At 39.6% G+C, this 12,047-nt stretch overlaps 2 protein-coding genes across 2 annotated transcripts in view; both read right to left on the bottom strand.

Annotated features, from left to right (window-relative positions):
* The window catches only part of LOC139412439 (myosin-binding protein C, cardiac-type-like), a 38,829-nt gene extending 37,591 nt beyond the window's left edge, over positions 1-1,238 (bottom strand). Inside the window, exon 1 of the mRNA XM_071159230.1 lies at positions 973-1,238. Coding sequence (XP_071015331.1) covers positions 973-997 — 25 coding nt within the window. The 5' untranslated portion in view covers positions 998-1,238. The remainder of the gene's footprint in view (positions 1-972) is intronic.
* A 2,609-nt stretch (positions 1,239-3,847) lies between these two features.
* LOC139411546 (transcription factor PU.1-like) lies at positions 3,848-11,753 on the bottom strand. Its single transcript, XM_071158029.1, has 5 exons — positions 11,308-11,753; positions 10,623-10,713; positions 9,535-9,722; positions 5,439-5,598; positions 3,848-5,279 (listed from the first exon to the last, which is right to left on the bottom strand). The coding sequence occupies exons 1-5, from the start codon at positions 11,353-11,355 to the stop codon at positions 4,957-4,959; spliced, it is 810 nt and encodes a 269-aa protein (XP_071014130.1). The 5' UTR covers positions 11,356-11,753; the 3' UTR covers positions 3,848-4,956.
* Positions 11,754-12,047: the final 294 nt, after the last annotated feature.

Below are 12,047 nucleotides of genomic sequence, written 5' to 3'. Positions count from 1 at the left end.
GAAAGTTACAGATTCACAAAGGTCATGACCCAAAAACATGCTAACCTCTCACCATTTTTTTTGGGGGGGGGGGGGGTATGATATTTATTCCTCTGTAACTTTCTCACTCATCAATAGTCACGATTCATTCATTATTATTTGCAATCAAGTGAATTGGTCCAAATATGACACCTTCAAATGGGTGGACTAGATGCACAAAGTGCTATCATTTCTAAACGGTGAAACAGATCATACCTAGGAGACTAGTCAGGATCGAGACCTGAAAATTGCTGTGCAGTGACTCTCCCCATTCAACCGGACAGGGCTTGAGAGGATCTGCAGAGAAGAATGGGAGAAACTCCCGAAATACAGGTGTGCGAAGCTTGTAACGTCATACCCAAGAAGACTGGAGGCTGTAATCGCTGACAAATGTGCTTCAACAAAGTACTGAGTAAAGGGTCTGAACACTTACATAAATGTGATATTTCTTTATACATCTAAAATTATTTCTAAAAACCTGTTTTTGCTTTGTAATTATGGGGTATTGTGTGAAGATTGATGAGGGGGGGAAACAATTTAATCCATTTTAGAATACGACTGTAACATACCAAAATGGGAAAAAGTCAAGGGGTCTGAATACTTTCCGAATGCACTGTACACTCCCTTTACAGTTTCAATGGATCAAATAGACAGAAAAACTGCACAGAAGACATGCATAGCTAATATGAAGCTGAAGAGGCAGGCATTGGCAAAGTTCCCCCTTGTAACAGCAACAACTTTCAAATGTAACCTCTCTGAAATGCAACTGTGAAGACAAGAAACTATGAGATGATCAGTGATCAAAAGCCCCACCAGTCCCACAGGTTGGGGGGATTTGTTATTACAGAGGGAAAAGGGAGAGGAGGTAAAAAATCCAGCGACGTCTTTAGATAGCAGCTGGAGATACAGTGATGCTGAAGTAAAATGAGATGGAATCTGATCGGGTACACTTACCATTTTTTTTGACCGGCTCTGGCATCCTGATTGAATGTGTCTTCCAGAAAGTAACCAACAATAAATAACAGGCTCCTTCCTAGCTCACCACTTGCATTTAATAGTGGGGCTCCTGAGCAACCCCCCTTCACAACAGCACTAACCCAACCTCTTTTGTCATGATGTCTAGACCCAATCCCCTTTCTGTCCAGCAATGAGATAATAGACGTGCACCTCATCCCTTCCTATCCCTCCACCCCACATTAACACAACACCCAGACCCCTCTGACCTCCTGCAGACCATATTTCAACCATCTCTTCTCCCAACACCTGAGCTGCATGACAGGCAAAGCGAGGGAGGGAGGGAATGGGAGGTGGGGGGTTAAATTTAGAACCTGAGCCCAGCGAGGTCTCCTGCTCTTTCTAGATTTGTGCCGCTGCCTGGCCTTGTAAAAAGTAGTAGCCGCTTCAGAAAACAGCAGACAGGAGACTAGAGCAATCCTTTTATCTGTTGGCAGAAATGTGAGTGCTTTTCCCCTGGTGAACAAGGACTTCCAGGACTTTCAGGAATCCTTCCATGGCCGTATGCACAGCTTTCCATCATCCATCTGGAAAATGTAACATTAATTTTCTGAACAGGCAGCACTGTAAACAGCAACATATTTTTCCTTATGTTTGTAATGTAACAATACCTTTTCATGTAAAACAAGCATTCCAAATGGTCGTAACCGGCCGCGACCGGGAGGTCCGTGGGGCGACGCACAATTGTCCTAGCGTCGTCCGGGTTAGGGAGGGCTTGGTCGGTAGGGATGTCCGCTAGCCAAGGTTGCCAGGTGCACGGTGTAGCCTCCGACACATTGGTGCGGCTGGCTTCCGGGCTGGATGCGCGCTGTGTTAAGAAGCAGGGCGGCTGGTTGGGTTGTGTATCGGAGTTGTAGCGATGAGACAAGATAGTAGCTACTACAACAATTGGATACCACGAAATTGGGGATAAAAGGGGGTAAAAGGGGTAAAAAAAAATAATTAAAAGAATGTGAAATGTCTGAATAATAGTAGAGAGAATTATTCATTTCAGCTTTTATTTCCCACATTCCCAGTGGGTCAGAAATTTACATACACTCAATTAGTATTTGGTAGCATTGCTTTTAAATTGTTTAACTTGGGTCAAACATTTCAAGTAGCCTTCCACCAGCTTTCCACAATAAGTTAGGGGAATTTTGGCCCATTCCTCCTGACAGAGCTGGTGTAAAATCAAATGTATTTATATAGCCCTTCTTACATCAGCTGATACCTAAAAGTTCTGTACAGAAACCCAGCCTAAAACCCCAAACAGCAAGCAATGCAGGTGTAGAAGCACGGTGGCCAGGAAAAACTCCCTAGAAAGGCCAAAACCTAGGAAGAAACCTGGAGAGGAACCAGGCCATGAGGGGTGGCCAGTCCTCTTATGGCTGTGCCGGGTGTAACTGAGTTAGGTTTGTAGGCCTCCTTGCTTGCACACACTTTTCTACACATTTTCTATAGGATTGAGGTCAGGGCTTTGTGATGGCCACTCCAATTCAAATCAAATCAAATCAAATGTATTTATATAGCCCTTCGTACATCAGCTGATATCTCAAAGTGCTGTACAGAAACCCAGCCTAAAACCCCAAACCCCAAAGCAATGCAGGTGTAGAAGCACGGTGGAAATTGACTTTGTTATCCGTAAGCCATTTTGCCACAACTTTGGAAGTATGCTTGGGGTCATTGTCCATTTTGAAGACCCATTTGCGACCAAGCTTTAACTTCCTGACTGATGTCTTGAGATGTTGCTTCAATATATCCACATCATTTTCCTCCCTCATGATATAATCTATTTGGTATGGATGAACCAGACTTGTTGAGGTCTACAAAAAAAAAATTCAGAGGTCTTGGCTGATTTATTTGGATTGTCCCATGATGTCAAGCAAAGATACACTGAGTTTGAAGGTAGGCCTTGAAATACACCCACACAGGTACACCTCCAATTGACTCAAATTATGTCAATTAGCCTACCAAAAGCTTCTAAAGCCATGACATAATTTTCTGGAATTTTCCAGGCTGTTTGAAGGCACAGTCAACTTAGTGTATGTAAACTTCTGACCCACTGGAATTGTGATACAGGAAATTATAAGTGAAATAATCTGTCTTTAAACAATTTATGGAAAAATGACTTGTGTCATGCACAAAGTAGATGTCCTAACTGAAATGCCAAAACTATAGTTTGTTAACAAGAAATTTGTGGAGTAGTTGAAAAACGAGTTTTAATGACTCCAACCTAAGTGTAAGTAAACTTTTGACTTCAACTGTATGTTTTTATTTTCAACCTTGCATAATCGCTCAGTCAGTAATAAATGCAGGAGGGTTCACTTAAATCAATCCTCACTGTTTCTAAAATTTTGCATTATTAAATTGAATTTTTCTAACTTTATCCCCGTCCTTTGTCTCCTTTTCAGTTGTATTTATTCATTGCTTTATGATGTCGTAGGGAAAATACACTTAAAACTATTATCTGTCTCTTGATGGTGCCCTCTCTGGATACCTCACTTTGGGTCACTTTTCACTGCAGACTGTGCCCTGTGCTCCCATCATAGAGCTGTGTCAGCACCCATAATTATTTACACCTACAGGCTTCGGCTGCCACATAACTGGGCTGGGGGTGGGTGGATGGTGGGGGATGTGGTGGCCTTGTATGCTGCCAGTGGGCCCAGTAAAGTTTCCACGGCTGCCCACATGTCTATATATTATCTGGCTCGGCCACTGGGGTTCTGCGTAGATGGCTGTGATTCCCAGAGGATTTGCTAAAGCCAGTCTGTGATGTGCTGGAACAATGTGAGGATGAGTCAACTAAAACCACATGACGTGTGAGAAATAGAAATGCTTTCGAGTTCACCACGTGCAGATATGTAATTGAGTCATGCCAACATACAAACATGCCAACATGTGTTATACAGAGAGCACATAGAGTACGGAAGAACAACCTTATCATATACACTTTCACACAGTTCAAACAGGGGTCTATGATTGAGAGCATGGGAGAAATATCCCTGTGTTGGTATTCCTAGGCTAGGAATAGATTGCACCCTAGCTCGGAGGAGGCAAGGGTCTGTGCTATATCTCAGAGCACAAGCAGATGATAAGGGCTGGGTGACAAGCCTCTTCACCCTCTTTCCTTTCAGGAACAAGTCAATGGGTTGTTACAGGGAAGTAATGGTCAAGGGGACAGTCCAAAACGTTTGCAGGTTAAACCACCCAATGTTCAGAAAGGTTTTCTTCCCAAAGTCTTGAGCTAACATGAGTTAGTATGTAATACACATGTAATACCATCAATCAAATATACAAGCTTTATACCACGGCTTGGCGGAATTCTCAATTCTGATTAGCAAAAGCTAATGTATAATATGTTGTGTTTGTGTGCTGCTACACCAAAGGTTAAGTAATAGGAATTGCGTATCCAACGTCAGTGCATCTCAGAGTGTCAAATCAATTTCATTAATGCTAAAGAGTTCTTTATCATAGTCTTTTTGTTTGTTTACATTGCATCCAAGTCTAATCAATGTCAAATGTGCACAATGGTCAGTGAGTCCAACAGTGCGTAGAAGTCAGTGAAAACAGCCAGCTTTAAGAAAGGAGATCTCTGAGGACTTCTAGTGGTCATCTGTATTACCACTCCTGTAAGCCTTCTGGTGATAATGATTGACAGTATCATTTGAAACGGTCCTGTTTCTACGTGCTATAGAATGTAAGAGGTCCAGATGTGATTGTGCAATTATTGAGTTGTAGGAGCAAAACTTGCTAATTGTCAGATTCCATTAAGACATTGGCTTTGACGTTCACATAAATGCTTTTTACAAGAGCAGCAAAAACAGTTATTGTTGATTTGAACACAATCAATAGTTATTACATTGATAACCATCTTGCATACTATATACAGTTAACTATCTTTCTCTCTCACTACCCTTTTTCAGGACTTCCACTATGTTTATCCCTCTACAAATGGGAATATGGCCTCCTCTCCAAGTGAGACCTCCCCCCTAGCACTTCACCACTGAACTGATAAGTCAGCTTCTTCTTGACCTTTTTGACCTCGCCTGTCTTGCCGTAGTTGCGAAGAGCCCGTGCCATCTTCTGGTAGGTCATTTTCTTGCGGTTGCCCTTCTGTACGCCCCACCGATGTGCCAGTGCCTCCTTGTGTTTCGAGGAGAACTGGAAGGTGCCCTTGTCCCTGTCCACCCACCAGATACTGTCCTTCATGTCCCCATTCCTCAGCAGATCCAGCAGGAACTGGTACAGACGGATCTTCTTCTTGTTGCCTATATTAATGTTGACAAAATAACAAAATGGTTAAACATGCAATGAATCAGTTGAGGAGGTTCCCTACCTATGACCTACATGGGGTAGGATTATTGTGACCTCAAAAGCTAAATCATCATGTGAGATATTAGGTAAGCATTTATGAAAGAATTCCCTACCCAATTCTCCCCTTGTTACTTGGGCAATGTGGTCTCTCAGACACTCTTCATCAGACACTTCTAGTGGAGGGCTGCGGCCTCCTGGCTCCTCGTCGTCTGAGCTCCTCATCGTCTGAGGAGAGGGGTGCAAGTAGCCCATGGCACGAGGGTAATATGGCACCTTGGACACAACAAACAACAATAACCATGTACAATACAAAACCATTACAATTACAACCAATACATTATTTTTGGAGCAGGATTCACTGAGAAATTACAACTAAACAAATGAGATACCATGCTGATCATGTTATATACACAGTGAGACGCAAGTGTTATTAATGACGGCAACCGTTTTTACTCCCCCAATCATTTATCCCCACCACAGGTGGCTGGTAGCACCTTAATTAGGGAGGACTGGCACATAGTAATGGCTGGAACGGAATAAATGGAATGGTATCAAACACTCCATTCAAGCCATTATTATGAGCTGTGCTCCCCTCAACACCCTCCTGTGAATACCCACTCCCTCGAATTTATCAAGTGACAGTGGAGTTGAATGAATACTTATGTGGGAGAAAAAGAGCTTCAACGCAAATTTACTTAAAGTGTAGTCAACTTTGTTCTAAGGGCAGAAAGAATCTGATTGGTTTAGGGCAGAACCAATCCGATTGGTTTCTAACTCTGAATCTTGTAAATAACTTTGAGTTACAAGTTGTAATGTTTTAAAATCCTTTTTGTGCTACAGTAGTCAAACAAATGTGACAGTATCTCCAAGATACAACCTGTCTCCTGACTTGAAGCAAAGAGTAAAATGTAGCAAACTAGCAGCCTTATGCTAAGCTAATCAGAGCAAGAAAGCTAGCTAAGCATTTAGTAACCTCTTACCTACTCATGTTGAATTAATAAATAGTATATTGAGTCATAGAATAGAACTAGCTGGGTCTCTAATATATCTGTAAATCGGCTCCCATTTACTTTATCAAAAATATTTAGTTAAATAAGCTATATAAACTTCTGGGGGAAGAAAAGTAAAATGCTAAGCTAAATGTAGCTTAGCTGAGCAGAAACCTACCTCCTTCTAATGTTGAATTATAAAATTAAAATAACTATTAAGTTAGGTCTCAAATCTGCCAATAGGTCAGTTAACATTTGTTTTATTAAAAGTTTAGATGAATAAGCGATATCAACAAAAAAAAATGGAATAGACTGTTTATGCTACCCTGGGGGCAGAAATGTTAGTTTGGGTCAAGATCACTTGGTGCCCTGAGGGCAGACTTTAAGCAAACTGGAATGCATTGTTTAAATGCTTCCCAGGGTGCAGTAATGTTAATTTTGGTTTGGATCACTTTGGTGCCCTAAGGGCAGAATTCAAGCACAAAAGGTAATACAAAAAGTATTTACTGCCCTAGGGGCAGCCATGGACATATGGTCATTTCCATGTAAAAGGACCCATGAGCACCAACATGTGAAGTTCATAGGATAAATTAAGGCAAATATGCATTTTTCAACCATTTGCCATCCTAAAAATTACTTTAATGTTAAGAAAAGACCCCTGCCAACTAATATTAACACGTTCAAATTTACTTTAGGGTACATGTTTCTGCCTTCTGTAAGTTTAAGAAATATTGCCTTGTGCTTTGAAATTCCGTTACCAAAACCCCACATATCTTTAAGATATTTTCTAAAGAAAGGTCACAGATGTAACAAGTAAACCTATCAATTATTATAGTATTTTACTGATATCAATTTTGTTAATAAATTATTAAATGATTAAAAATGATTCAAACCAAATTTGGTAACGGAATTTCCCAAAAATCGGTAAAGGAATTTCTGCAATTTAATTGGCTACAACGGGAAATCATAGTAGTCACAAACCACAGTTGGGTTCACAAGTTTGGACAGCACAGTACTATACAGTACAGTAAATACAAGTTGAGTAGAGTTCAGCACAGTACAGTAAAGAAAAGTACAGTACAGTACTGTATTGTAAAGTACTGAACTAAGCTCTACTTTACTGTACTCTACTGTACTCGATTGTACTCTACTGTTCTGTGCTCTGCTGTACTGTACTCTACTGAACTCTACTGTGCTGTACTTTGATGTCCAAACTTATGAAACATAGACGTATGTCTATGACTGGTTCAGATTTGGTTAGTTTCGGACCAAGCAAATTTGGTCTTGTTTGGGGGCAGAGCTCATTAAAGTAATAGCCGTTGTGTAGAATAATCCCCAAAATATGCAAAGGAGGATATGTACCTATTTAGGATAGATCCCCATGAAGAGAATGACATTCATATCCATAATTATCCATTTCTGTGTAGTACAGGACTTAGATCAGGGACCCATGATGAAATTCTGTTACATTTTTTATTTTACTAGGCAAGTCAGTTAAGAACAAATTCTTATTTTCAATGATGGCCTAGGAACAGTGGGTTAACTGCCTTGCTCAGGGGCAGAATTACAGATTTGTACCTTGTCAGCTTGGGGATTCGAACTTGCAACCTTTCGGTTACTAGTCCAATGCTCTAACCACCTATAAATCCACTTCACCTATTGTAGTTCCATAACAAAAATAGGTTTTTTTCAAAGTCAAAGTGTCATGCCATAGCTGACACCCCCTTCTTTCTGTAGACATTGTTGAGTCCTAATTCTGAAATTTTACAGAAATTCTGTTACCAAACTTTGAATCTGCACAGTTCTTCTAGTAAATGTGTTTTTGTAAATTTTTCTGTGTAAATTGTTAAACTTAGCCCTTGTGCACTGTATGGTTTGTTAAACTTTTAAATATTTTTTGTTTGTTTGATATACATTTTAAGTGAAAAATCTTGAGTCGTGGAATTGCCCTTTTCTAAATTCTATTGTTATCGTCACCCAAACTAACATTTACTGGCATATTTGAGACCTAGCTAGCTAGCTCTGTTTTGCTTAGCATTTTATATTGATGCCCCTGGAGCAGCATAACTATCCATCCCTGTTGTTTTTGTCATAAAGCTTATTCAACTTAACATTTCAATAAACCAAATGTTACCTGACTTATTTGTATATTTGACACCTAGTTAGCTATAGTAGTTATATTTATTAATTCAACATGAGTAGCTAAGAGGTTACTAAATGCTTAGCTAGCTTTCTTGCTCTGATTAGCTTAGCATATCGCTGCTAGCTTGCTACATTTGACACTTTGCTTCAAGTCAGGAGACCAGTTGTATTTTAGAGGTATTGTCATATTTGTCTTCCTACTCATAATAACAACGTTTTATTTACATGATTCTCAGTTCAAACCTTCGCCATGTTTCTAAGAGTAGTATATCTGTTAAACTCTGCCCACTGACCTGTTCTTGACAATACAATCATCTCAAGTTAGCCCAGCGGTCGCAAAGATTTTAGGACACCGCCCCGCTGCATGAGGTGTGATGTGTGGTTGCTGTTATTGCAGTTTGACTGTTTGACTGTGCAAAATCCTGGCAAAACATTCAGCATACAGTTCTAAAAACCCACTGTTTCTGCTCTGAGGCAGTATGTCAGTTCCATTTAAAAATAGAAAAGGCATCTTTAAGGATATTCTCATCCACTCTCATTAATTAATGCTCTCTGTTTAAAGTGTAATATTACAGTAAGAAGACAGACAATGTTCTGTGTGTGTGTGTGTGTGTGTGTGTGTGTGTGTGTGTGACATAATGTTGAGGAGGCCACTTCTAGTTAAAAAAAGAATTATTTGTTCATCAGCCGTTAGTGAGTTGGCAGATTATAGTTCTGTAGCAACACCAGCAGGCCCCAGTTGGGAAAAGGCCACAATGTCAAACCATCTGTGTGTAGGCGCACCCTACATCCTCCACGCAACATAGCTCACCAGTAACAAACAGTAGCCCAGATATGCTTTCATACTAATTTCTTTATCTGAAGCCAGATGGTTGATTTGATGTTTATCTGTTATTAAGCATTGCTATTGCCACTAGAGGGGACATGTAAATTAATTCTGCTACTTGCTTTAGTCCTGAACATTCAGAACATTCTCTATTAGTCACGTACACTACATCTGCTTGAAAAGAATGACCAACATAAACACTTGGTCTGTGTTAGAGGAAAAGAGAGGTCAGGGGTCATGGGGTGGGCTCACCGGTGGGGGTAGGGCATGGTTGTGTCCCCCAAGGCCAGGGTCCAGAGAGAGAGTGTCAACATCGCTGTAACGAGCCATACTGGGTAGATGTAGTTGCTGGACACTCTGGAGCTCAGTGAAGTGGCCCTCTTGGAGGTTGTCAAAGTCCAGAGGATGAACATGATGAGTGGCGTGATAGTCCCAGTGTTCTGAACAGAGAGACACATTTTGATTGTTCATTGAGTAAGAGGTAGGTCTGAAGGAAGTGTACACTAAATGGCAATGTTCAGATGGCATAGAATAGAGAAAACCTATTTGACTACAGATTCCAAATACACAACCCTAACCCTAACCCTAACCCTAACCCTAACCCTATTCATTTAAAGTGTTCAGCAACATGTTTTAGGCAATTTCCTGTTCACACATCTTTGCTTTGGCAGTTGTCTTTTTCTTTCTTTTTTAGCCTGAATGTCACAAATGTGTTAAAACGTGTAGAAACTCTAAAAACTTTCTGCATGTAAACATGTTTTAGTGATCTGTTGTGTTCTGTCCTGAGACTGCACCAGAGACTTGCCATTCTTAGTATTTTATATTTATCAAGCATACTGTAATAATTTAGTTTGTTAAATGGAGCAGAGCCTATATAATTCTACAGTTCCTACTAGTAATTACCAGTTTATTCTTGCAGTAGGATCAGTTGATTACAGGAGAAAATACAACCGAACCTCTCCATTTCAATAAACCCCAGGGGGGAAAGTTGTGCCTGACAGAAATGGCATCTGTTTCCTGTACTCCATGGGGGCAACATGGTTGGCTCCAGCTGCAGTGTCTTTATACCTTTTATGTAGAGTATTGTCTTGAGTATAGCTACTGTGTGTGATTTCCTCAGGCCTGGTCAAACACATATCTAGTTGGGCCGGCACTATTCACTTCCGTATAAGTGATTTTCAAATGGTTTATTTCGTCTACAATTATGTGATGGTAAGTTCATCAGAGAAAGCAAAATCAATTTTAAATGTATATCATTGTATCATAGTTACCAAGATTATCAATAGATAATACATGAGGTATTAATACTAGGAAAAATGTTGTAGTGTTTTGAAGCTCACCTCCTTGACTCTCTGCATCGATGACATAGGGATATGAATATTCTGACATCTGTTGTCTATAGATGTCGGGTTCGTATATGTCTTCTGATGCCTGTTAAAACAACAATAATATCCTCAACTGAAATCATAACAAAACTTCACACAATGTTTTACTATTGTTTCCAAGGAACTGACACTCAACATCTATATGCAAATTGCTTTCTTCCCTTGATAATGTTTATTGATAATGACATTGCTGAACAACATTTTGAGCTTTTTAAACTTCATTGACATTTACTATAATACTTTTGCTGGGGTTTTTTCATGGTTGGTCATAACCTTACAAAATTGATTGTTATGAAGCAAAACATATTGTTAGTTGTATAAACTATTATGTTAGAAATATTGTTATTTTGACAGTATGTAGACCACAAAAGTACCAACATTGTGTACCAGTTTAAGAGTTTGAAATTGAGTGATGTTACAGTAATATTTTAATATATTTGAATTAATTATCATAATTTGAAAAATTCAATGTTAATATGAAATTCAAACTTGAATTCAGTGAGCTTGAGATGCATTTTCTGTATAAGTACATCCTGTGGTATATAAACAAGTACATAAACTCAACAAATAACCACATACCTGTATATACTTGGGCCTATAACTGAATTAACACAAATTGTTTGACACATTGTGTACTTACAGGACCAGGTGAGATGAGGTACCCCTCCATTCTGTACGGATGCAACATGAAGGCTTCTTCTTGAACCGACCTACTTCAGGCACTTAGCTTCAATTGTTTCTCACACTCTTTCAAAACTTTTCCCGCACCATTGCACAACGTTTACCAAATTTCCTCTCACCAAACGAAACCCAAAATGTCTCTCTCTGCCTACACAACTTTATCCACTTGTAAGCCAAGCTATTCTCTCAAATTTTGTCTATGAAAATAAAATAAATTAGCCCTACTTAGTGACTGAAAATTAAAAGGGAACCTGATATTTTGACTTCTGTATATCTTTGTGGGTGTACACATCTCAGTGTGTCTGGTGGCGGTTCCTGGTCATTGGTGATTTGTCAGGGGGAGATTCTAACATCTCACATTTATTAAGGCTCAATTGCATCGCCTCGCAAACCAGCCAATCATTTCAAGGCCTGTCTTAACTGTCAGTCTTCTGGCATAGCATCATCTGTCAGTGGATAGTATCTTTGCATCTCATTGTGACCCTTTTTCCAACCAAATTAAATGTTTGTTTTTTTGTGTGGCTAAAGTGCAGGTATCCATATGCATATACCTTGCATACACTATACAAATCTATATGAATATTACAAATCTAATATTACACATTTTTAGCATGTTTCAATGCCAGATTGATAGTCTGTTATTCCCTATACTATGCTATCCCTTCAAATAAACTGGTGTAAATATGTCAATTAAAAAAC

Source organism: Oncorhynchus clarkii, chromosome 6 (genome assembly GCF_045791955.1).
Source record: "Oncorhynchus clarkii lewisi isolate Uvic-CL-2024 chromosome 6, UVic_Ocla_1.0, whole genome shotgun sequence".
Taxonomy (NCBI): Eukaryota; Metazoa; Chordata; class Actinopteri; order Salmoniformes; family Salmonidae; genus Oncorhynchus; species Oncorhynchus clarkii.
Note: the sequence above shows the minus strand (reverse complement) of the source record. Positions and strands in the feature narration are given on the sequence as shown.